This window comes from Euphorbia lathyris, chromosome 1 (genome assembly GCF_963576675.1).
Source record: "Euphorbia lathyris chromosome 1, ddEupLath1.1, whole genome shotgun sequence".
Taxonomy (NCBI): domain Eukaryota; kingdom Viridiplantae; phylum Streptophyta; class Magnoliopsida; order Malpighiales; family Euphorbiaceae; genus Euphorbia; species Euphorbia lathyris.
The window spans coordinates 82,968,743-82,995,661 of NC_088910.1; the positions used below are offsets into that span (position 1 = coordinate 82,968,743).

General features: G+C 34.6%; 2 protein-coding genes across 4 annotated transcripts; one reads left to right on the top strand and one right to left on the bottom strand.

The window, feature by feature from the left end:
• The first annotated feature begins 337 nt into the window (after nt 1-337).
• On the top strand, nt 338-7,176 carry LOC136203796 (protein NPG1). 3 transcript variants are annotated; one of them, XR_010674988.1, is made up of 6 exons: nt 338-693; nt 1,031-1,324; nt 3,631-3,898; nt 3,997-5,207; nt 5,524-5,625; nt 6,554-6,691. XR_010674988.1 is itself a non-coding variant. In XM_065995034.1 (6 exons), the coding sequence occupies exons 2-6, from the start codon at nt 1,154-1,156 to the stop codon at nt 6,874-6,876; spliced, it is 2,121 nt and encodes a 706-aa protein (XP_065851106.1). In that variant the 5' UTR covers nt 342-693; nt 1,031-1,153; the 3' UTR covers nt 6,877-7,176. The 3 variants fall into 3 exon arrangements, 2 of the variants coding, with proteins under 2 accessions (XP_065851106.1, XP_065851112.1); XM_065995034.1 differs by having other exon boundaries at nt 342-693; nt 5,478-5,625; nt 6,554-7,176; XM_065995040.1 differs by having other exon boundaries at nt 342-693; nt 1,075-1,324; nt 5,478-5,625; nt 6,554-7,176.
• A 6,841-nt stretch (nt 7,177-14,017) lies between these two features.
• On the bottom strand, nt 14,018-26,575 carry LOC136203813 (uncharacterized). The gene is made up of 10 exons (XM_065995056.1): nt 26,449-26,575; nt 26,256-26,360; nt 25,798-25,859; nt 25,624-25,707; nt 25,490-25,521; nt 25,275-25,356; nt 23,223-23,451; nt 16,244-16,471; nt 15,521-15,813; nt 14,018-14,584 (listed from the first exon to the last, which is right to left on the bottom strand). The coding sequence occupies exons 1-10, from the start codon at nt 26,473-26,475 to the stop codon at nt 14,248-14,250; spliced, it is 1,479 nt and encodes a 492-aa protein (XP_065851128.1). The 5' UTR covers nt 26,476-26,575; the 3' UTR covers nt 14,018-14,247.
• Between the last annotated feature and the right edge of the window lie 344 nt (nt 26,576-26,919).

Consider the following 26,919-nt stretch of genomic DNA (forward strand, 5'->3'; position numbering starts at 1 on the left):
AAAAAAGGGAAGAAGGAGAGTGTCGAGAAAGTGTCGATGGTGAATGAGGAATGTGTTTGAGGGGGAAGAATGAAGAACGAGGAAGATGAGGGTTTTTATGCGAGTGTAGTGAAAGTGCCTATATTTATAAGAAGTTGAAAAACTAGGGTAGATATGTAAATAAGTTTTAAAAAATGGCTAGTTTTTGGTTCGTACTCTTCAAAGCAATTACAAGAATGGTTCCAATTTTAATTTTATTGTTGGTGATTGTAAACTTCCGTTAAGTGATCTAGAAATGTCTTATCAATTTTATTAAACTGTCTGCAATTCATGTTTTCCATGTGTGAGCTGGAGGAGCATATTCTATATCTAATTATGGGAAATGGTTTTTGGATCCTCCCTTTCTATATGAAGTATTCTTCGTCAGTTTGGCGCTCAAACAAACTGTAATTTTACATTTTATTATTTAATAATAATAACTTAATAATAATAATAGTGCTTATTATTATTGCTAATTAAAATTTAAGGATGAGGCTGGATCCGAATCCTCCGCTTATTGCCTTGAAAAATTGCCACTAATATTCTGCATATAACTCGGATCCGATTTTCTCTCACCTGTTTGTCATTTACTCTATTTTATCTGCTTTCTTGTTTCCGTTGATCCACCGCCGGATTTCTATCTGAATTTGCTCTTTCTCAGCTTCGTTTTCATCGGTGAGTCATTTCTATCTGTTTCGCTTTTCTATTCCGCAAAACAGCTGGAGTAACTGATAGCTAGGTATCTCTTATTTTCATTGTGTTGTGTTATCTTTGTTTTTTAAACATTCAAATTAATTCTGCTTAGCAATTCGGATCTTAGATTTTCCATTTTTCTTTATATATAACCTAGTTGTTGGAGATCAATTTTTCTTTTTGTGACTTCATATAAAAACTGGATTTTCAAATGCCTGGAAATGTGAATGAAATGTTGTTTTCTTCTTCGTTTCTTTCCAGTATAGCTGTTTCTTATAGCTTTTGAAAGATTAATTTCTGTTTATGTTGTACATTGCAGTCATTCCTTTTATTGATCTGCTGCTTTGCTGTACTTCTGTGAAGAGATCCTTTACTCCGCCAGGAGGTTCAAGTATTAGAGCCAAATTGCAAAATATATGAAGGAAAAGGAGAAAGAGAACAAATGGTAGGGAGCCAATCTGGTTCGGGAGAAAATGAGGAACGCACACTGGTTCGAGAAGTATATGCAAATGGATTATCCATGCAAACGACTGAAGTGGAAGCAAAACTTGATGAGGGAAATATTCAAGAAGCAGAATCTTCTTTACGAGAGGGGTTATCACTTAATTTTGAGGTTATACCCTTGACTTTATACTTGCATAATCTGTCATTAATTCATTATGCATACCCCTTGTGCATTATTAAAATGGACAACTAATTCTTAGGCATATGTCTTTGCAAATTAACTGAAGGGTGACAGTGGAATCTGCTGCTTCATGTGGTGAAGCGCAAGTGTTTATCCTGTGTGCCAGCTTGGTGTAAAACTCACCCAAGAAAACTAGAGAAATAATTCCATAAATATCTCACAATCAATTTCTTGTAACAGAAGCACTAAACCGAAAACCAACCAGCATGCTTATCTAGAGCACAGAAATTTACTATCAAAATGAGGAAACCCTGGGTCTGAAAAGAATCAGGGAAGCTAATCAAGTCCCACTCTAGCAATAGAATACTAATTTCTTAAATATAAACAAACCCCCATCTAGGGGTGTGCAACTGTTGGTTTAGTTAACTACCAGAACCTCAAAATTGAAGAAATTGGTAGGTATTACTGGACATACTGGTTAGTGGTTGTGTGGGACGAAAGGAAAAGAAAGAAATTGAAGAATTGGGGCAGTGACTTTGTGGTGCAGCCTTTGTTAATTGTTAGGTGAAGAAATTAATAATATATATAAGGCAAATAGAAATATTAGGGTTATTATAAATAATATATAATATAATATTATTAATATATATGGATGGAATAGGAATATAGGATGACAGAGGCGGAAGAAAAGGTGCGTGGGCAGTGAACTTTCTTTACATTTAGCTCCTTCTACATGTAGATCCTGTTACTCAAGCTTGAGTTGAGATTAAGCATTTGGAGACTAGTGTTTGATCTAGACCCTACATTAACATTGACATTTATAAGAATATTCTCAAAGTTGCCGTTGCTGAAAGCTAATCCTAGGCTACTGAGACTTTTTTTCAACTTCTGGGCTTATTATTTGAACCGGTTGCCCTTGACAGGGTTAGTGGCTTATTGTTGTAACCTTATGTAAAGAATTGATGCTAGTTTTTCTATGGACCGTGTATTTATGGTTTAGTTAATTTTAGCATGCAATATAGTGATGATATGATATCAATCTTGGTTTAGTGGACCCATTTGGTGCTTAACTGTTTATCTAGTGCTCTATTTATGTGGAACAGAATTTTTGTTAGAAAAAAACATGTGCATGAATTTCCATCTGTGACAGATATATTGGAAATAGAAGAAAAAGTTTTCGTACTGCAAGGAAAATTTCAGGTTATTATCAGGAAAAATGTCATTTTGTTTTGAAAATGGGATGTGGTGTCTAAACTTATACTACTTACAATTTGGAAAGGAACCAACAAGAGACTAAACATGTTCTTGGCCCCCAAAAAAAAAATCAGTTTGACTAATCTGCTTCCTTGGGCGAGGGCAGGCACCCATGCTTTATCATTTATCCTAGGTGCTAGTACTACATTCAAACCCATGATAGCTGATTAGGTGAAAAACCAATTTGTGTGTGTGTATGTATGTATGTATGTGTGTGTGTGTGTGTATATGTGAGTGTGTGTGCGCGCTCGCGCTAGTCTATAATTACAGGCAAGTTTCTATGTTGATTGTTAGTAAATGTTACGTGTGAATTTTAATATAATTCCACAGGACTTCTTATTACTATGACGCGTCTAATTATGAATAATAATTATATGATTTTTTTCCTTTTAGAAGTTTCATGCTAGGTAAGTACCTATGTGGTAGTATGTTTCTGCAGCACATGGACTACAGATATCTGCACATCTAAAAATATTTTATTTTAGCAAGTGAAAATTAGTTTTTTTTTTTTTTCCTGCGTATTGCCAAAATTAAAATATGAACAGTTGCATTCACATGGACCCTGATGACCACGTAAATTTGGTCATTCACCGTTAGATCTAGGCGGATTAAATATAAGCCTTAGGATGTTTTGAATCTCCACCTTAGAATTTTAATCTAACGGTGAATGACCAAATTTACGTGGTCATCAGGGTCCATGTGAACGCAACTGAAAATATGAATGACCTAATCACCATTTTGGAGTCGAAGTAGTGGAGACAGTTGATTCCCATATGAAAGTTATCTTCTATCAAACAAATGGAATTTCTTCGATGTGGTATGTGGTGGGCACCGAGGGGTGGGTGAGTCTGGATCACATTATGGTGGCATAAATGCTCAAATAAAAACACTTTGCATCAGTTTTTCATATCTGGCTATTTTCCTTTTCGAAAGCTGGAGATTATCATGACCAAAGTTCAAATGTACTCAGCTATTGATTTATCTCTTGTTTGTAAAAAATAATAGTTTCGCATATTTCACCTCAAATTTTAACAATCCAGGAAGCAAGAGCGCTTCTTGGGAGGTTAGAATATCAAAGAGGCAATGTTGAAGGAGCCCTTCGTGTTTTTGATGGCATTGATCTCCAAGCAGCCACCGAAAGATTACAACAATCACTTTCAGAGAAACAACCTTCAAAAAAGGGACGTGCTCGTGGTGATTCACAAAATACTAACTCTCAGCATGCGGTGTCACAACATGCTGCTAGCCTTGTCCTTGAAGCAATATACTTAAAAGCCAAGTCTCTTCAAAAACTTGGGAGATTAAATGGTTTGTCGATCTTATAATTTTTTATGAAAAAACTTTTGGCGGATTTACCATTTACCATGTTCATCTCCTTTTAATCCTTGTTACCTATGGCCTTTCAGAAGCTGCTAGTGAATGTAAGAATGTGCTTGATGCTTTGGAGAAGATATTCCATCAGGGCATACCTGATGGGCAGGTAGACAGTCGATTGCAAGATACAGTTAGTCAAGCTGTAGAGCTCCTTCCTGAGCTATGGAAGCAGGCTGGTTGCTACACTGAAGCAATGTTAGCTTATAGACGTGCTCTCCTCAGCCAGTGGAACCTTGATAATGATTGCTGTGCTAGAATTCAGAAAGCATTTGCAGTGTTCTTATTGCACAGTGGAGTGGAAGCTGGCCCACTCAGTTTAGCAGCTCAGATTGATGGTTCATATGTTCCTAAACATAATCTAGAAGAGGCAGTTTTACTTTTGATGATTCTTATTCGGAAAATGTACCTTGGAAAAACTAAATGGGATCCATCAGTTATGGAGCACCTCACTTTTGCGCTATCCATATGTAGCCAAACATCAATTTTAGCAAAGCAATTTGAAGAGATTATGCCTGGTATATTTCATCGTGTTGAACGTTGGAATACTTTAGCACTTTGTTACTATGGAGCTGGACAAAATGATGTTTCTCTCAACCTATTAAGGAAGTCCCTACACAAACATGAACAACCTGATGATCTCATGGCATTGTTATTGGCTGGCAAGATCTGTAGTGAGGATCCTCGTCTTGCTGAAGAGGGAGTGGGATTTACACAAAGAGCAATAAAAAATGCTCAGGGCATTGATGGGCATCTAAAAGGAGTGGCTCTTCGTATTCTGGGTCTTTGTTTGGGAAGGCAAGCTAAAGTTTCTTCCTCTGATTTTGAAAGATCTCGTCTTCAATCTGAAGCACTGAAATCTTTAGATAGTGCATTTTCCTTTGAGCCAAGCAATCCAGATCTAATTTTTGAGTTGGGAGTTCAATATGCAGAACAACGAAATTTAAATGCAGCCTTGCATTGTGCAAAGCAGTTCATTGATGCAACTGGTGGCTCCATATTAAAAGGTTGGAGATTGCTTGTGCTGGTTTTGTCTGCTCAACAGCGATTTCCAGAGGCTGAGGTAGTTACTGATGCCGCTTTGGATGAGACTGCAAAATGGGAACAAGGACCGCTGCTCAGGCTAAAAGCAAGGCTCAAGGTATCTCAGTCGCTACCTATGGATGCTGTTGAAACTTATCGTTACCTTCTTGCGTTGGTTCAAGCTCGGAGGAAATCTTTTGGTCCTCTCAAAAGCACTTCTCAGGTGAGGATTGTATTTTTTTTCTCTCTCTTCTGAAAGAAGGTTGTTCTTTCCATACTTTTCTTTTATTATTATCCATAAGCATCATTATTTATATTTGTTCTTTCATAAGTTCCGCATTTCCTTGTTTTATTAAATTTAAAGGTTAGTTGCCCCAAGAAGTTGTTTGTCTTGTTCAAGTTGGCCTGATATTATCCTTTGGGCTATATTAGGAAGCTCAACTAGCTATTGTTGTTCAAACCTCACCTTAATTATTTTACAATTTTGTGATAGGCGGAGGATGAAAAAATCAATGAATTTGACATTTGGCATGGTTTAGCTGATTTATACTCCAGGCTTTCGCATTGGAAGGATGTTGAAGTATGCTTAGGAAAAGCCAAAGAGTTGAAACAGTTCTCTGCTGAATTGCTTTACACAGAAGGTAAATGAAACTTTATGACTATGAATTTTTCCAGGTTTATTAACTTATATTTACAATTTTTTTCTTCTTATTAAAACTGTTTAATTGGTTTTATTATGAATGTGGTTGCCTGCTTATTAACTAGCTTGTACCTTTCTAGACCAGCTGTATGATTTTCTTACCTTCTCAACCAGGAAAAAGGGTGGAGTTAAAATTTATATAGATGCTTAGGTACAGGGCACGTCCTCGTATAGCAGGCTGTACTGCTGAGGTGTCCTGGTGGTACAGTAACAGCTGTGACAACAACTGGAATTCCTACGAATTCACTAAATGCCAAAATAGGCTAATGGAATACAATCAAGGCATAGTGCCAAAATAAGCAACAAACAGAATCACTAGCAATAACTAAAATAACTGAATTTAACTAACTTGAAGTAGAATCTTTCCTGTAATTCTTTCTGTGGTATCTGACACAATTACTATATATCATGCCACTTTGGAATGTATATTCTTGTGTAAAATCTTGTCTGGTTTTGTAAACATTATGTATTTACCAGTTAGATTAGTTGAAGCAATATTTTTAAACCATTATTTTGTTTCGTTCCATTTGTGCATGTATATACGTAATAATGCAATATTTTCTTAAGGATTTCTTTAGGAATGGTATACTTTCATAGGGAAGTGATTTTCGTATTTGGGAATGAGGAAAACATAACAATTAATAATATTTAACAAAATAATACCTCATGTGTTTTTTGTAAGAATTATATGTTTCGGGAGGGAGAATACATTGTGATTATCCTAATAGTGTCTTTTACATAGGCTTAAAATTATAAACTTGGTTGTCCTAATTTTGTTACTTATTAGATTATAAACTTGGTTATCCTAATAGTATCTTTTACATATGCTTCCTGTAATTACTAATTTGTTTCCCCCTGCATTTTGTCAGGAGTAATGAGTGAAGGGCGTGAGCAACTCCAAGAGGCCATGTGCCATTATGTGAATGCACTTTTACTTGATCCATCCCATGTGCCTTGCAAGATAGTGATCGGTTCCCTGTTACCGAAGATGGGGTCAAATTCGTTGCCGGTTGCAAGAAGCATACTATCAGATGCATTGAGGATAGAACCTACGAACCGCATGGCATGGTATTACCTAGGGATGGTTCATAAAGAGGATGGACGGATGGCTGATGCGGCAGACTGCTTTCTGGCAGCCTCCATGCTTGAAGAATCTGATCCGGTAGAGAATTTTAGCTCTGTCTGTTGTTGACTGACTCCATGCAGGTACAGCACATTCACTAAATGATTATCTATTAGTTTCACCAATATGTACATTGCTTCTTAATGGCTGATAGTTGGGTTGGGAGGAGTAAATGAAAAAGATGAGGAAAGGAATCAAACATATTTAATAATATATTGGTTTAATTGTATTTGTATGTTCAACTGAGCAATAGTCTATAGAAAGATAACCAACCAACCATACATACATGTATTTAGGAAACTAATTTAACATTTGTTCTTTTTATTCTTTAATTGTATGTTCAACTGAGCAATAGTCTTTTCATTTGAATTAACACCTTTTTTTCCATTTGTAAAATGTTGGGTCAAGAATGTGAGTTAGCATTGCAACATCTTGAAGCTTGTAATAGATTTATCAACTTCACCATGTTCTTATTTTGCTGGGGCAAAAGCCCTTTTATTTTAGCTTATGTTTTTGGCATTGACATCTTGGCAAATAGCATACTGATGCCTATGATAATTCTGATCTGCTGATATTTTATTTTAAGGTATCATACTATTTTTTTTTGTTATAATAAGCATCTGCTTGTCAAATATCTAATTCGTCAATAGAGCGTTACTTAATTCATCTGCATCTAATTGTATTTTTTGCTATTCAAAATAAAGTTTGTACAGTTTTTTAAAATGACATAAAAAAATGCTTTCGGATGGTTAAAAATATAAAATTTGAACGTATATGAAATGAATAACGCTCTGTCTACGGTTTTATGTTCAAAATTGAATTTTCTAATCATTAGGAGTTTAATGCGACAAATATAAAAAAAAATCAAGAATTTAATGTATTAAAATAAAAGATTATTGAAAATCATAATGATGAGTTCTTGGGATGTTTTATGTTTGGGTAAATTATACTTGTGGCCATTGAATTTTACTCATTTTTACGGTATGATCACTAAATTTCAAAAATGTAATATAAAAGTCACTCAATTTTACACTTTCTAACATTATAACGGCTAAATTTTAACTAATGCCACAAAATGGCGGTTAAAGTTGTTTAGAATAATATTTACCATGAAATTACATTTTTTTATTTTCCAAAATCACCATTTATGGAGCTCAAAAAATTCGATCTTTATCTCCTAACCAAACAACACTTAAAACGAAATTTTGAAAAATTAAAGTTACTTAGAATATTATCAATTCTTAGAATTTTTTATTTTGAGACTGTCAATGTTATTTCAAGACGTTGATTGAAGTTTAGTGATCATAACGTTAAAAAGTGTAAAGTTGAATGACTTTTATGTTACGTTTTGAAATTTAATAATCATACCGTGAAAATGAGTAAAGTTCAGTGATTGTAGTTTACTTCTTACGTATTTTTTTTTTTTTTTATCTTTTATAGACATTGGGTCCTTATTGCACAACAAGATAAGATTCACGTGCAATTGATGACTTCCCATATAACAACCGCTTGGATTCCGTGGAATAAGAGTGTAATATCTGAAAACCCAGAACTCTAAGAGTCGAATAAGAGTGTAAGAACATTAGGATGGATGCGTTTAATTTTAGTTTGTTACCAAAATTAGTGACAAACATTAATTGTTACATACAAAATAGAGAAACCATTGTAAAAAGAGGAAGTAGAGGTCACTGATGGTGCCAGATACGCTGCATCTGGCACGTGTACGTCACGCGCAAGATGAGGTGCGTCTTTCCATTGGTGGTCCCATTTCACTTTTCTAGTAGAATTAATTGGCAAATTACATTTTTAATCTATTTTATTTAATTGTTTTTTTTACCCTGTTAAATACTGAAATAATAAAAATCTCTAATGTTGCCTAGATGGCACCCAAAATTGTAAACACCATTAAAGGTACTCGTTTCAATCAATTTAAATCACATTATTTATTACACTAATTATGCAGGCCTCATATGTAGATTTTTTAGGCTCCCTAATATATAGAATCATTTTCGCAAATAATAAACTAGAATGCATGTACTTTTTGGAACCCAAAGAAGAAATTAGCTTATCTTAACGATTTTAGGTAAAGAATATTGGTCGTTATTGAGATTTGATTTTTGATTCAAAGTTGGCTTTTTTACCAAGTTTAGTTTATTGGTTCCTGAAATAAGTATTTCATTTTTGTTAGTGGAATAATAGTGTAGTGGATAACAAATAGAATTTTATTGTTTCCTTTAAAATTTTCTTTGTTGTTGTATTCTAAACCTTTAAAAAGGCCATTAATCTGCACCTTTTCTATTGTGTATTAACAGATTCAACAAAGTCCTTAGCACCATTTTTTCTTTTATATTTTTCATAAAAAAAACTTAATAATTTGTATAGGAGTCTCATTAATCTTTAAGGGATCTATGAGTATTTAAAAGAAAACTCGACCATGGATTCCAGTAAATGAACAAGTGATTGAGGGAAACTTTCTTTGCCAAAATTTCAAAAAGAAAAATGAAAATTCCTCAATATGGTCATTATGAAAAGCATAGTCATGAAGAAAAAGACTATTGGCACAAGGGGAAGTCTCCGTGTTTCAAATACGAGAAGTTTGGGCACATTAAGAAATTGCAGAAATAATAAAACAGAAGAAAATTTCAATTTGACATATGTTGTTGATGAAGAATTATCATTTTAATGTTGGATAGAAGTGCTCCAATAATTGAAGGTGTGTAAAAAGTGTACTGAGAAGCCATTTGCAGGAAAAAGTACTCCGATTACAAGTGGATGATGAAAAGTACATCATATGTTAAAGAAAAATAACTTTGAATCAAGAGGGAACGATGCGATTTGATTTGTGATTTAAAATTGTTTTTGTTTTTTTTAACTAAGTCTAGTTTACTAGATCCTTAAAATAAGTATTTTATTTTGTTAGTGGGATAGTAGTGCATAACAAATAAGATTTTACTGTTTTCTCTAAAATCTATTTTCTTGTTGTATTATAAGCTTTTAAAAATGTCATTAATCTGTACTTTTTCTAGTATGCAAAATATTGACAGATTCAATAAAATGGTTAGCATCATTTTTTCTTAAAAACTCCAACAGTCGTATCCATTATGAATGCCCACTTTATATCTTTATTGTCTTCCCAAAAGCTATGGCTTTTATAAAGTAAAACTACTCCAATAGTACATAATAAATGGTTAATTGCCCCTTCATTTTGGTTTCACCCATTAGTGTGATGCAAAATAAATTTTGGCGCGACGGTATAAGAAAACTAACCCAACCAAAAGATTATCAACTATCGGTTATAAATTGATACGTGTATTTTTAGATCAATTTAATCTTTACATATTAAGTTGAAGGACTAAGTTAATACCTTAAAAATATATTTTTATTTTTTTGAATCACACTGATTATAAAAGCTAAATTGTCTTACCAATTAACCCTTTTATCCAAATGATGTTGAAATAATAAACTTATAATAATTAGGGTCTTTATTTTAGTTCATTGTATTGTCCCAGCGTAATGTTGTTTCATCCAAGATTCATCTGTATTTATTAAGAGTTGTATTGTTTCACAAAGAGTCATCTGTATTTTCAGAAAGTATGTTGTTTACCAATAGTCATGTCTGTAATCTATAAATACATATCAATACAAACAGTAAACTAAGAGAATTTTCTTCCAGCAACTATACTCTTCATCTGTACCTCTGAAATTTTGTTTTTTGATCCAACAAATTGGTATCAAAGCCAGACAAAAATTCTCTTACAATTATGAATGGAATGATCCCATACAAATATCCACAACACTCAAAAGAGAACTGTGATGATTGGTGCATTAGAATGAAGAGATTGTTGGGTTCCCAAGAAGTATGGGAGATGGTAGAAACCAGATACCATAAACTAGAGAATGAGGGGGAACCAACTATTGTTCAAATAGGAAATTCGAAGAAGTTAAAGAAGAAGGACCAACAAGCACTCTCTATAATCCATGTGTCTCGATGAGAATATGTTCATGAAAATTTCTACTACAGCAACAATGAAGGAAGCATGGGAGATTCTTGAAAATTCCTTTAAGGGGAAAGATAAAGTAATCAATGTGCATTTGCAAACCTTGAGAAGTGAGTATGAGAAACTCAATATGAAGGAATCAGAGATAATTGATGAGTTATTTAATAGAACCTTAGCAATTGTGAATCAGTTGAAAAGATATGGAGAAATGATGGAGGATGTTCTTGTGATAGAAAAAACCCTTCATTCTTTGACTCGGAAATTTGATTACGTGGTGACTGCTATTGAAGAATCAAAGGATCTGGAGACTATGTTTATAGATAAACTCTTGGGTTCGTTACAAGCCCATGAGGAGAGATTAAAGAACAGAGAAGAACTTGTCGCTCAAGTGTTACAGATGAAACTTGATTTGAATGATAAAGAAGAAAAAAAGAAATTTGTAGATGGATATGGAAGAGGAAGAGGAAGATCAAGAGGTAGAGGTCACTAGAATCGTGGATATAATGGAAGAGGTAGAGGTGGAAGAAATTTTCGCAATAATGACGCAAGGAATTATCAGCAATATTATACAAGAGGACGTGGCAGAGGCAACAATTTGCAAGGTTCGTGGAAATAATTGGCATGGTCATGATAAGTAACATGTGCAATGTTATGATTGTCAAGGATTTGGGAATTATGCTGGATAGTGTAAATCTGATTCTTGTAAAGATGAACATGCAAACTTTGTTGAGGTTAAAGATGAAGAATCAACTTTATTGCTGACATGTAGTGAAAATGAAGAAAGGAGCAAAGAGTCTTGGTATCTCAACTCATGAGCAAGCAATCACATGACTAGAAATAAAGAACTTTTTTATAAGCTTGATAAATCTAAGAACGAAAGTATTTTTTTCGGTGACAAAATAAAAGTTCCAATTATGGGTAGTGGTGACCTTCTTATCAAACTGAAGAATGGAGATCGTCAATTTATTTCTCATGTTTATTATGTTTCAGCTTTGAAATCCAATATTTTGAGTATTGGGCAGCTTTTGGAGAAAGGTTATGAGGTGGAGATGAACAAGAATGGGCTGGTTACGAGAGATGGAAATAGAAAAATGATTGCAAATTTTGTATGTCTTTAAACAAAATGTTCAAATTAAAAAGCAGCAATGTTTGTCCTATGTGCTTGAAAGCTTCGTCAGATTCTGTATGGTTATGGCATCTCAGAATGGGTCACTTAAATTTTTGTGGATTAGAGAAAATGTTCAAGCAACAAATGATACACTAATTACCTTCTATAAATCATCCTAATCAGATATGTGAAGGGTGTATGTACGGGAAGCAATCTAGAAGAAGTTTTCCAAATGACTCTTTCTCAAGCACATGAAAGCCATTTGAATTGGTGTATGCAGATATTTGTGATCCTATTAACCTGAGTTCGCATGGAGGGAGCTGGTATTTCTTGTTATTTATTGATGATTATACTCGTAAAACATGGGTTTACTTCTTGAAGCCAAAATCGGAAGCATTGGAAGTGTTTAAGAAGTTCAAAGCACTAGTAGAGAATGAAAGCGACTTGAAGATTCAATTGTTGCAAATTGGTCGAGGAGGAGGATTCACATCCGAGAAGTTCAATCAGTTTTGTGATTATAATGGTGTTCGTCGATTTTTTACTGTTCCAAGATCCCCTCAACAAAGTGGTGTCGTGGAACGTAAAAATATAACTACTCTTAACATGACTCGAAGCATGATGAAGTGGACAGGTATGCCAAAAGAGTTTTGGGCAGAAGCTGTAACATATGCAGTTTATTTGAATAATATAAGTCCTTCAGAGAATCTTTCGTGAAAAACCCCGAATGAAGCATGGTGTGGAAAGAAACCAAATATTTCCCATTTAAAAGTATTTGATTGTCTTGGTTATGTTCATGTAGCTAATGAGTTGAGAAGCAAATTGGATGATAAAAGTGAGAAGATGGTGTTTATTGGCTATGCAAAAAAAAAAAAAAAAAAAAAAAAAAAAAATCCAAAGGTTATACATTTTATGATCCTTGGAATGGAAAAGTTGTGATAAGTAGAGATGCGAAATTTCAAGAAGAAATCTCCTGGAATTTGCAGGTTCCACAAGATGAAAATTATGATTTTCTTCTTGTATTTGATGATGATTTTGCAATTTAGAATGAAGATGTAGTTATCACACCATCAAATTCACCTTCCACATCTCAAACAAATGTAACAAACTCATCCCCAGAAAGCTCATCAGGAAGACAACCTTGAGAAGCTTGAGCGAGATTTATGGAGAAACTGAAGAAGTAGATAACACTACTTTATTTGCTGATGTAGAACATGTACAATTTGAAGATGTTGTTCAGGAAAAGGAATGGAGACAAGCCATGGATGAAGAGATGAATTCCATAAAAAAGAATGACATTTGGGAATTGACAACACTTCCAAAGGGAGAAAAGCAATAGCGTGAAGTGGATTTTCAAAGTGAAGAAAAATGCCAAAGGAGAAGTATAAAGCTCGCCCTTGTTGCAAAAGGTTTTTCTCCAAATGCCAAAATTGATTACGAAGAAGTTTTTGCTCCGGTGGCTCGAATAGAGAATTCGATTAGTTATTTCCTTAGCAACTCAATAAGGATGGAAAATTCACCAAATGAATATCAAATCAGCATTCTTAAATGGTACCATTGAAGAAGAAGTTTATATGAATCAACCATAGTTGAGAAACAGCCTCTTCCTTGAAAATAAATTTCAACCCAACCCAACCTTATAATAATTTACAAGTTCAGTCCCAAATAGAGATTTAATCCAAGTTTTTGAGTGTGCAATTCCTTGGAATTATAATTTTGATGATGTTGTAATTGATTTTCTTCAGTGAGAGTGATAGATCAGAATTGCAATTTCCCCATTGTTTTGAATTTTTTTGGACTGAAAAATTGTGTTGAATCTCTGTATTCAAAATCGAAACAAGTTTTAAAAAGATAAATTGTTGTCGGAATACAGCAACCAACCGAAGTTGAAATGAAAAGATCATATAAATAGACTATTTTTATTATATATTTAGGTGAAATCCAAAAAACAAACAAAAAAAAAAGTTTGGTCCATTTAGATTAGGACCATTTTAAAATTTCTAGACAAGAACATTTGAAGTTGTAGTGTGGTCTAATCGTCAACTTATTTAAGGAATTCATTTCAGGCGAAAGTCAGAACATGATAAAAAAGATGAACACATCAAGAAGACAAGATGAAATCTACATTCACTCTTTGTATCGTATACTTCAACTTCAATATCTATACAAATTCAAAACATCACTTTGGGGTCTCGGTTCGAAAGTATTGTTCTCCCTCTATCAATATAATAGACCTATCCAACCCAATAACACAAATACTATAGGAACTTTTTCTTCTTCCCTTAAAAAAATTGTACCATACCATAATGTTTTGAATAAATTGTAGATGCTCAAAGATCAAGGCTGATGAAAATTGTCACCTCCAGCTCCCGGCTCGTTATGATTATTCACTACTGAGCTAACAACAGGAATATCCAAGCTGCTGCTAACTTCTGTCTCAGGCCCAACCTCTCTAACATCAGCTATTCTCGACTCTGTTGCCTGAATATCGCTCCATTCCGCCTCTCCCATCGCCTGCGGGTTACCTTCATCGACTCCCTTCTGCACTACACTATCTCCAGAAACACTAAGACAAGCTTTATCCACATCCTCTTCAGATAAGTCCACATGCTTCATCAGCGGTCCAATATCTGTCTCTGCCTTCTCAAACACTTGTTTCGTATCTATGTGCTGTCTGTTTGCAGAAAATGCATACACATCAATTTCAACCCTCTATGTAAGAAGAAACTATTTTGTCTGCGGCAAAAAAAAATATTACTAGGACAAACATAAAGTTTTATAACTAAAACTTGGGTAAAAGTCTAACAGCATTATGATGTATTTTCAGCACTCCAGTATAAATTATTACAAAAGAATGCAGGTGAACTGTATTAAGATCTTTTAGACTCTTACTTTCATGTTTGAGGTAAATTTACAGTCATAATAAAAGGCCAAGAAGGTTTTCAAATGTATCTGTTACATAAAGATTTTTCCACAATGAATAGGATAATCTGGTAAAACTTAAAACTGGATTTCATCTGCACTTTCGTTTCTCCCGCAATTAGCATGTTTGTAATTTTTTAAACATTTGTTTAAAAACAAGTCTTCAAAAATAAGAATAGGAAAAGCCTTCTGGAAGACCTTTTAGTCTCTATAGCCAACATTTTGTGAAAACAATTTTTCAACAACTATAGTTAAAAGGTGAGACAAGTTCCTAGCCTAGGAGAGGCCTGTTTTTTTATCCTGAAAATGAGAATAGCCTTTATCCTTATAAAGATGGAAGAACCATTTAAAAAATTAGAAGCACGTTGAATAAAATTTCTACTGTCATAGAACCAATTGACCTAAAAGCTTATGCTGTTAGGTAAATCCCAACTTGGTCTAGGGGATTATGATACCATGTCAAAGAACTAGTTGACCTAAAAGCTTAAGCTGATAGGCAATGCCCAATAATAGATTTTATACATCAGCTCTAACATTCACCAGCAAGAATGCTTCTTTAGCATATAGGATCCATAATTAGAGAGTTTTGTCCATTGAAGTAGACTTCAATCGATAAGAGTGACATACATGGAGAAGGGAATAAAAGAGAATAGGCATCATGATATTTAAGAGGAGTTAGATATTGAACCTTTGAAGTTTTTCCTTCAATATATTCACATATGCTAAAAGCTCTTGCTTCTCATTCACAGCAGCTGCCTCTTTCTGTGAAGCTTCCTGTATTCTGGACTGAGCATCTGCCTCTACAACCCTGACCTTCTCCTCTGCTCTCACAACAGCTCCTTCCAATATCACAACACGCTCTCTAGCTTTTCCAAGCTCACAACGCCATAGATGTGCTTCCTGAAGGGCAGAATCCCTCTGCTTGATCAAATCATCTCTTTCTTTGCTTAGAGTGATAACCTTTCCTTCAAACTCTTTCAGCTGCATGTACAAACAAAAACCTAACTAACTAATAATTAAAGTAGCAGACGTTACAAACAAAATTAAATATCATTTTTATCTAGAAAGACAACAGCCCGGATTGTCAATCAAATATTACTTTCCTATCCACTTCTCATTCTACTAGTTATCAACGTATCATATATTCCAAAGTTGTCCAAATATTAATCGGAAAACGTTGTTCTTGGTGCAACCGTAAACGTTGTTGTCGTGTGACCGAGAGGTCACGGGTTCAAGTCTTAGGAGCGGCCTCTTGCCAAAAAAATTTGGCAGGGAAAAGATTGCCCCCAATACACCCTTGCGGCGGGACCCCTCCCCGGATCCTCGCTTAGCGGGGACGCGTAGTGCACCGAGCCGCCCTTTTTATTAATAGGAAAAAAATCAGGGAAAGAAGACAACAGATTACTTGTACCTTCAACATCAATGACTCCAGCTGCTTATCTGAAGATTTAGATATACGCTCAATTTCAGCACAGGCAATTCTCCTCTGTTCATCCATTGTATGTGCTGCAGATGCTGCAGCCTCAGCAGCTTCAGCAGTCTCTGAAAGTTTGTCTGCGATCTCTTTGATTGTTGAATCACGAGCACGAATATCCCGGGCCAAATTCTGTAGCTCCTCATCCTTTACTTTTAGTGTCTCCTGCAAGATATCATTACTCAGAAGTCAGAAACAAAAAGCCTATTGGAATGAAACAGGAGACAGAGAATGGCAACATGCCAAGCGACGCTGAGTGAGGATATAAGCTTAGCTTGACGTTACATGACTCGAAATGACCACAAAAAAATTTTGAAACTTCGCATGGGATTTTGTTTACCACCAAATACAAGGAACCCTTCATCTTAATCCTATCTCCAAAAGGCCCTGATTTATGGTAATAATTATGCTAGTAGGAAACCTTAAAGAACACTATCTTCAGAGTATTTTTATATTTGGTAAGACTCTTCAGCCATTTTGGTCCCAAGTGAGCCAAATTTCACCATATAGCTATATTTTGCTGTTTTCAAAAAATTAAGTTTAAAAAACTAGCCACTGGAAATAGAGAAGGTTGAAACCATTGAGGAAACATAATAAAAAATAAATAAAAGACTGAATCTATTCCATTTAGCAATTTGGTACAGGTAGTAGCTGATTACTTGAATTTGTATCTAATAGCTCATAGCTGAAAAGTAGAAAAATATGCCACTTAAGTTAGGATGTAATTCATTTTTAGATATTTTTATGTGTTATTTTTTTTTAGAAAAATGTATTTATTTCCTACACAGTATTTTTATTTAGATATGATATGATAGCTACTACTATTATTATAATATTTACTATTTGATTATTAATGTTATTGTTATACATAATTTGTTTATGTAGAAAGTTAATTTGAAACAAAAGAGATATTTCATTTATCCCAAAGTATTGCCCGACTTCTCTTTTTCACACAAATGGAAACAATAGAAGTCATTAGTATGGCTGAAAGAAAAAAAAATTACTTATAATCTTGCCGAAATACCTCTACATTAATGCTTTTTTCCATCTACAATTGAATAATTATGTTTTATTTCGTTGCTAACAGAGCACATTATAAAGCATACAAGAGTACTAAAGGAATTGATGATAGATTCACACAGCCAAACAGACATAGGGAAACCACTGTTTTACTGAAGAATTTCCTGATTACTGCAATCAAGAATAGGTAACAAAAACAATTCAGAAGAAATATAAAGATGAACAGAAGACCCTAAAAATTGATTTATCAAAAGCTACCTATGGCTCTCTATCTCTTGCACCATATAAATCTCGCTCATCATCACTCTCTAAGCATAACCAACTTTACCGATCCTTACATACATGTGGCTCTCCTTCTATAAGTTTCCTTATCTTAGGCTCTAGGCAGCAAGTAAAACAGTGTCACAATTATTAGAGTAATGAAGGGGAATTGTTACGTACAAACGTAGAAACACCAGTGATTAATGTGGTTGACTGAGTTAATACCAGCTTTTAATGTGGTTGACTGAGTTAAGGCCAGTAATTTCTGTGGTTGACTCATGTATTACTAGAATTGTCCTTTTCTTGGTACAGCTATTGAGATCTATCCGACCATTGTAATCATCATTATTAAATCTCTTCTCTCTCTTTCTCTTTGATTTTATTCTTTCTCTTTCTGACTTGATTCTCTCTTTCTAATTAAAACATATCAACAGTTTCCTTGTCTGCATTGTTGAGAAAGAGAAAGAATAAAATCAGAGAGAAAATAGAGAGAAGAGAGGGAAAGGAAGAAATAAAATATCCATTGACTTCATAATGATGATTACAATGGTCGGATAGACCTCATATAAATAATTGTACCAGGCTACCAGCTATGAGGTGGCAATGGTTACAAAAAAGGACAATTCTAGTATTACATGAGTCAACCACAGAAATTACTGGCCTTAACTCAGTCAAACACATTAATTATTGATATTAACTCAGTCAACTACATTAATTACTGGCCTTAAATCAGTCAACCACATTAATTACTGGCCTTTCTACATTTGTACGTAACAATTCCCCTTAATTACTCTAATAATCATGACAAACAGCTGGCCTCTGTTCTCCCATTCTTTATCACTAAACTCTCAAAAGGAAAAATGATAATATTTTGGGGGCAGAGGAAGCATTTTGTAATAATTTATTAATGAATTATACAGAAAAAAATATAAAATATAAAATCAAATCCACTACTAGTTGATTAGGGGGAAAAACAATTTCAAAACAAATAAATTGATAGTCATTAGGCGCCACAACAATTGTTAATTTTTCCTTTTGCAATTTACAAACATTTTGAAGTAGATATTTGATGTAGAAACTGCTATCAATTGAAACAGACAGTTCAAACAATCACCCACTAATGCATTAGGAAAAAAAGAAACGAAAAGAAAAATAGAGTTTCAAACAAAAAAGGGTAAGGATAATGGTTTCATTTAGAATGTTTACTCCAAGAAGTTGTGAACCAACATCATTGGAAAAAGATAGTAGTTAAAAAACTTCAAATAGTTGAACCAGGGCTTGATACCTTGTAGAAACAATTTGATTCTTTGTATTAAGGAAACGTTAATTAATATCATTGACACCAAAGAATATTACAGACAGTTCTTCAAGTTATTTTCCAAGCCAAATTGTTCAGATTGCACCTACAGAGAAAGCCCATGGGCATATGTTTCCTCTTATTAATACAGAGGCTCAATTATATGCTCCTAAGCAAAACTTTTGGTAGTAGAACTAATTTGCTTGAACCTTGATAAGGAGATAAAATAAAGAAATTTTGAGAATCGCAATAAGAATGAAGAGGAAATGGTGTTTCTCTTAATTGTTCGAACTTCGGAGGCTATGATCGTCAACATAGCATAGCTTTCTCAACAAGACATATCAACAGTTTCCTTGTCTGCATTGTTGAGACATAATAAAGAAATCATTTATTACAATTCCTTATGGGCATAGTTGTTAAAGACGCGCCTCGAGCGCGCCTGAGGCAAGGCTCAGGGGTCAGCACCTCTCTGTGTGTGTGGCGGGAAATGTCAGCCAGGCGCACTCCTTTGTGTGCCTTGTCTAGCCTCACGCCTTGAATGGGGCGTGCCTAGGCGCAATTGTATGGTTTTTTAGTGATTTTTAAGCTTCTAATCACAGCCATAGAAAGTCTTTATGATTAAGGGCTCAGATTAAGTTAGAAAAAGGAAAAAAAAAAAAAGGAAGGAAAGGAACGAGATGAGCTGCGATTCTAAAGGACAGAAAGTGCAAACCATCTAGCTGCTTCTCCTCCATTGATGATGGATAGGGACTATAAAGACTAAAGAGTTTAGTCTTGCTTGAGGAAAAGTAGTTACTATTCGAGTATTAGTTATTAACTTAGTGTTTAGCTGAAGTTGAACTTTGTCTTTAGATTTAAATTTTATTATGAATTATAATTATGTTTTAGTAGTTAATTAGAATTTATCTCATGCATTTTATGATTATAATTGTTGTTATTTGACTATTTGTGTCATTTTAGAAATGTTAAGTGTTGTTTTTTATAACTTTATATGTTATTTTGTTTTGGTGTGCCTTGTGTCGCTCAGGCGTGCGCCTCACGCCTAAGCTCCAGGACCCCTTGCACCTTTCACAACTATGATTATGAGAAGAATTGTACTTTCAAAATGCATTCTCTTGCCCAAGGTGATGGATGCCTATTCTATGGAGTCCAACAAATTGCTTGGTCTATTTAATTTGAGGAGATACACAATGCATTAATATGTATATTGACATGTTCAATTATGGCATTTTAATCCACTGTTGCCTTTGCAGCCTAAGATGTTCAAGAGTGATCTAGGGTTATGATATAGGGAGGTAGGATTTACACATAAGAATTGAACTATGAACCAAATAATAGTAATTAAAAAAAAATTGAAACAAGGAAAAAAAAAACAATGCTAATTATGCTGAGGAATCATATATAAATTGCCTATAATCACTCAAGGTCAAACTTTTCCAATGAGAAGGAGAATGATGTAGTTTATGTTCCACTCAATAAAATATAGTCCCCAATCCTTATGCTAATCCTCACATGTCTTAATTAAAGAACCTAAGAATTACTAATACTATTGTTCTTTTAGTAGCAGAAAACTGCATGAATAATTCATGTTGGTTATGATATTTTATTACTACTAAGAGGTTGAATAATTGGTAGAACTATTAGAAATTTTAGGGTTGTGATTTCTATATAAATTTGTGGCTTCTAAGAAATTTGGTTTTTGGTTGAATAGAAGTATTTTGGGTGTGAGAACCTAGGGTTCCAAATAACTTATGGTCTCCAGTCTATTTTGCTTTTCCAGCGTTATCATATGGCATTTACTATTTCATCACTTCGAAGAAGTGCTTCAAAATAATAATAATAATAATAATAATAATAAACTGAAAAAGGAATAAAATAGGATCAAACTGATAGCTGTTGTTTTAACTTTGCTAATGATTCATTATTAAAATAGCTACCTTAGAAAGAAACAAAAAAGCATCAGTGTGATATATATCACGTTCATATAAGTAGAATAACAGTCTGGCATAATTACTAAAGGCTTAATAAATTCGCAGCCCCCTCAACTTGTCCGTTTTTTTCATTTTTCCCCTTCAACTTAGGGGACAACCTATTAGCCCCCTCAAGTCAACAAATGTAACACTTCGTGCCCCTTTATATGACTACATGGCATTGATTAGCCCCCTCAACTCACCTTATGCATCCTATTAGCCCCCTCAATTCACCAAATGTAACACTTTGTGTCCCTTAGATTTATGTCTGTTTCAAAGCAATGAAGGAAGGGTTCACGTCAAGATGCAGAAGTTGGAATGGATGCAGAAGGTATCTTGGAAGGTTTACTCAATGCCATGTAAGCACATAAGGGACATGAAGTGTTATATTTGTGGAGTTAAGGGGCTAATAGGTTGTCCCCTAAGTTGAGGGGCAAAGTGGGGGGGGGAAAAAGACAAATTGAGGGGGTTGTAAAGGTATTAAGCCATTACTAAACTATTCCATAAGCGATTATTATGTATAAAAAAGGGCGGCCCAGTCGCATTACGCGTCCCCGCTGAGCGAGGGTCCGGGGAGGGGTCCCACCACAAGGGTGTATTGGGGGCAAGCCTTCCCTTGCCAATTTAATTGGCAAGAGGCCGCTCCTAAGACTCGAACCCGTGACCTCTGGTCACACGACAACAACGTTTTTACCGTTGCGCCAAGGCTATAAGCGATTATTATGTATATTTGGAAATAATTTTACATTAGGGGAGGTATGATAAAATTTACTGATGCGACATCCCGTCATGTAGGACATGATATGTTAAGTAATTTATATGCTTTAAAACCATGCTTCCCATTTCCAAACTGCAACCCGAACTGATTTTTGGAAGTTCAAATCTCCTGAATCAGAACCAGGTTCAGTTTTCCCTTGAAATGCTTGCAAGAAATGACACCCAATCTAGCTAATGCAAGATATGTAACTGTCAGAGATAAATATAAAAGCTATTCTTGGACCTTAACTATCAGCTCTGATACCATGTCATGGAACCGTTCGAACTAAAAGCTTAATCTGATAGTTAAGGCCCAAAAATAGCTTTTTATATAATCTCTGACAGCAACAATGCTGTGGAAGCACAACCTCTTAAACAAAATATCCAAACGTATATGTATTTCAAGAGGTAAAAGAAAAGAAAAAGGGGGTGATTAATAAATAAGAGGATATAAATCAAACTTTGCATTCCAAATACTTATATCAAGACAAGAAGGGGAGGCAGAGGCATGATAAAATTTACTGAGCCACATATTCATATGAACTATAATTTGTTTTCTCTATCCAAATGCCAATCTAAATACAGCACACACCTAAGCTGTCCAGCGTCAACCCCTTAACCACATGGCATTATGCTTTCAGAAATCTATTTGGTTGTCATTTTATTCCTATTTTTAAACAAGAATTTGCTGGTATAGCAATTTATTTCTGATGGTGGTGCTAGTGCATTGAGAGTTGTAGGAGCAGCAGATGGAGGTAGAGGTGGCCAACAATGAAATGGCAGCTCTCAAACAGTACAATGGCAAGCATAAGGATTAAGGTGCAAGTGGACAGGTTATGGTAGAGATCTTTTGACAGGAATAAAAATAAATACTAGAAATCATGACCATATGTACCTTCCTTTTCGAAGTTAACATCAAATTAGTTCAAGCATTAAGTGGCCAATGGTATAAATTGTCACGACTATTAAGGGAAATCATAGGCAATTATTTAGCTATTAATTAGGAGTTAATTGTCTAATTATTTGCTTGTTATTGCTGATTTAGTGGTTATTTCCTATTAGGAGTTTATTACACAATAGCTGTAAAATAGCACATGTGTGTGCTATGGTAACTGCTGCCACATCAGCATAGCTTTTCCCTACTTAGTCTCTTCCTTAGGAACGTGTCAATTATCAGATGAAAATTAATGAAATTTTACTTTCTCTTTCCTTATTCCTCTCTTCTCTAAACTCTGCGATTCCTTCTTCTAATCTCTTTTCTTCTATCCTTCTCTTCCCTATTTCAATTCTGCCCTAATTACTACTACCAGGAATCCCTAATGGTTACATAAATTTGTACTAAATCAAAATAATGAAAACATGTAATATAAGCTTCAGAATTTTTAATATGTCCAACGAAATATAAAATAAATATGCTGCAGATCAAAACTAACCAGAGACCAAACATGTTTGTAAAACTACATCAAATTCTTTCTAAATAAAGCATGATGCAATCTCAACTCAATCTTCATGACACATGTAACTTCATTAAAATTGTACCAATAACATATTAGATATGCTTTCGAAATTCACTATGGATATAGCATAGAATGAGGAGTTGCAGAAACTATACCTTCATGATTGCCAGATCATCCATGGGACCATCAGTTATCCTAGTATTCATCATTCCCAAAGCATTTCTCAAAGAGATCTGCATTGCAGCTTCGATTTCTTTAGAGCATTCAAGGGCTGTTGAATTGGCAGCAGCAACTACAGTGGCAACTGTCCCCAGTTTTGCAGAACCATTCCCACTTAAGGAATTCACAGCCTCTTTATGAGCCTTTAGAACTAACTGAGTCGCACTGATTGTCAAACGCCATAACACCAAATGCAATAAAAATTAAAGATAGTACAATTACAACATCAATACAAAAAGAAATATTATAACATATATATGAACAAGAATATACATATACGAAGAAAGAAAAGGTAAATCACATAATCCAAGCAACAGCGGAATGAACTTTTCACAGAGAACAAGATCCAACAAAAGCTAACATTGTGAAAACACAGACCAACTAAAAAAGTAAAATTTAAATGTGATTTCAATTGTACTTTACCATATTATTATTCACAAGTGAAAATAATCAAAGCTTCATCAAAGCGCAGGATGTTTCACAATGTCAAGAAATTTATTGGAGAAAGGATACCGATGAAGCCGAAGAGAAATCCATCTTCAAATAAATAGTAGTAACAACAACAACAACAACAAAGCCTTAGTCCCGAAATGATTCGGGGTCAGCTAACATGAACCATCATATAAAACCGTGAAATCAAGTCGTGTCAGCGACACAAATTCGCTCCCTCCACTCCGTCCTATCCACTACCATATTTTCCTCAATTCCCAGTAAACTCATATCACTCTCGATCACCCTCCTCCAAGTTTGCTTAGGTCTTCCCCTAACCCTCACCACTATATCCCTTTGCCACTCTTCGGTTCTCCTAACCGGCGCATCAAGCGCTCTTAAGCCTCGAATGATGAACAACCCAGCTGCACAAGGCAAATGTGACTTATTTGCAGTGTGCTTTTATTAGCTTTGAATATCAAATCGACAGGGTGCATGAAGGGAATAATTGATGCAATTTTTGGAAAAAAAGGGACAAAAAACTATTAGCCGAAGTGTAGTTGACAGAACAAAATGCTGGAAGGTTCAGGAAGTAATGCTGTCACAAAAGAATGATAAAAGAAAGAGAATGTGATTCATAAGCCCTTAAATTTATGTTTTTCCATTGAGTCCTTATATCTAAATTGCATTTTGTTGAACCTTGGACATTTCATTTTAGAAACATCAAGCTTGTTTCAAATTTCAGCATGGCTAATTACTTCAGTTCAGATTGATAGTATCAAATTTGATTTTTGAAGTTTCCAATTCAATGTTGAGCATTTAAGAAATGAGAAAATACGAAATCTTGATAAACAGATCTTGAATTGTCTATGTTAGCATCCCTAGAGAAAGAAACCCTACCCTATGGCCCCAGTGATCTCTTCTCCTTTCTCTCACTGATTACATAATTCCCTCTACAGCCTCCGGCGACTCTTTCCTAATGCCAACTATCAAGGAACCATTTGACCCCAAAAGCTTAAACCAGTAGGTAAGGCCTAAGATTAGCTTTTATTATTATATCTGACACACCTCCGCAAGAAAATTCCCCATGGGCTTGAAGCGTGTACAACATAGGCCCATGTCCAGGAACCATGTGACCCAAAAGCTTAAGCTGATAAGTAAGGCCCAAGAAAAGTTTTCTTTGTTACTACATCTGACTGACACCAACCAAATATCCTCTTTCATTTGAAGAAACCATGGACATGATAAGAAAAGCATAATTATGTCATCATATTAATTTATGAAGTCCATCAATTCATGCATAAATGTCTGGAATCTTTAGCCAAGTAACTAAATAGGATTCTTGTGGTCAAAGAATATGCCCAATCATGTAGGAAGGACAGAGACAATTACTTTATCAAAACAGCAGTTGGTTTCATTACATTTTACCTAATTCTTTTCCCATAGTTTAATTTAGTTTAATTTGGTTATTCAATACGACATACATTCTAATATAGTATATATTTGGGTAACAAAAAACTAATGCTAGCATAAAAGCAATGACAGAAGAAAAGGCTTACTTTAAAGTTGCTACCCATGCTCTAGCAGCACCGGGTGTCTCTGCACAAAGGAAGTAGTCTTTCTTCTGTGGAGTGCCAATATCTACATTAAAGTTAAGCATGCAACTGAAGCTAGTCCACTTCACCTACATAATAACAGCTCGAACTTCCAAAAGGGAGGAAACTCAAATATTTTTTATATTGTTGACAGAAATTAAATAGAATAATATGGATACAGATACAACAGCCATCATACTTTGGAAGTCCGCTGAAGAAAGTGAAAGAAAAATGTAACTAATCATCCAAAATAGGTATAAATAGTAAACAAGAATCTTAAAACCGAGCTTCTTAAAAAAGGCGACAATCTTACTGGAAGTTCACTGGTGAAAGTGTTATCGTGCTGTTTGCATCAAAGACTATAGTCCCCTTTACAGCCGGCTCATTTCTCCTAGTCCTAAATCAGTCAGGCAGATAAAAGAGAGTCCACAATTAATGCACTCTGAAGAAATAAAAATGAAGCCAGGAGAAAGAAAAATATGCGCACTTGTATTCCATTTTTCCAGTGGTTGGGTCTAAGATCACCCATCGCTCGTTCCATTTCCTAAGCTGCCGATGGAGAGTAACAAATTGTTATCAACATCAATATTTCCAAGTAAAACCCAGAGAAGATTGATGCTTACAGACGAAAACATAATACCTTGAAACCAATATTTATTTATTTACCAACCATAGGACATCAGATATTGGATTGTACTTAACATTCAGCTCAATCTAGGGTTTCATGTTTATTTTTTCTTCTCAGTTTCTAGCTCATTTCATTGCATCACAGAGTTCTTAGACTAATAATGCAAATCAACAATCAATTGAAATAAGTTGACACGCACCAGTCTATAAATGAAACAGAATTTCGGGAAGGGGAGAAATTGAAATTTAATGGAGAAACTAAACAGTGCAAGTGCCAAAAAAGTAAATAAAATAAAGGTGAAGAGAAGGGAAGAATACAGTTTCAGATCGCTTGAGAAGTGGACCCTGCAACAAATTCCGACCGGAACCGGAAGCTAACTGGCGCTTAATCTTTTCCAAACTGTTCTCTGCGTTGGCTGCTATCTGTTGATGCGATCATCAGAAATCGCAATTAGTGTAATCAAAATGACTGTAATCAATGAGAGAAAAATATGAAGACTGATTGACTGACCGCAGAAGAACCATTAGAAGCCATCATAATAAGAGATCAACACAAGAATTTGGAATCAAAATTGTCTTTATCTTGTTGAAATTGAAATGGGTTATCGAGCTGTTTAGGACTTTCTCCCATATATATATATTATGGGGGCTGTTAGGTATGTTTCATGGACCAGCAGGTATTTTATTTATTTTTTTATTTATTTATTTTTTTTTTTTTTGGGTAAACAGGTATTTTATTTTTACATGTATTTTTAACTTTTGCATCGAATGAAACATAATAATTTAATTTTAACAGAATCCAAATGATCATGGAGGAAGGGAAAAGCAATTTCAGCAAGATACCACATTAGCGGGGCTTTGGATAGCGATAAGGATAAAGGTTGTAATATGGACAAGGATAAATAGTTGGGATAAAGATAAAAATATAATTCGAGAATTATTATTCAATGTTTGGTACGTAGGATAAGTATAGAGATAAAAT

Excerpts from the sequence above, each read along its gene's own strand:
- LOC136203796 (XM_065995034.1), top strand. The coding sequence starts at position 1,154 with ATGGTAGGGAGCCAATCTGGTTCGGGAGAAAATGAGGAACGCACACTG. Across the intron at positions 1,325-3,630 it reads GGTTATCACTTAATTTTGAG|GAAGCAAGAGCGCTTCTTGG; the intron begins GTTATACCCTTG and ends TTAACAATCCAG. Across the intron at positions 3,899-3,996 it reads AAAACTTGGGAGATTAAATG|AAGCTGCTAGTGAATGTAAG; the intron begins GTTTGTCGATCT and ends ATGGCCTTTCAG.
- LOC136203813 (XM_065995056.1), bottom strand. The coding sequence starts at position 26,475 with ATGATGGCTTCTAATGGTTCTTCTGCG. Across the intron at positions 25,860-26,255 it reads TTCTCAAGCGATCTGAAACT|CTTAGGAAATGGAACGAGCG; the intron begins GTATTCTTCCCT and ends CTCCATCGGCAG. Across the intron at positions 16,472-23,222 it reads ATGATCTGGCAATCATGAAG|GAGACACTAAAAGTAAAGGA; the intron begins GTATAGTTTCTG and ends GATATCTTGCAG.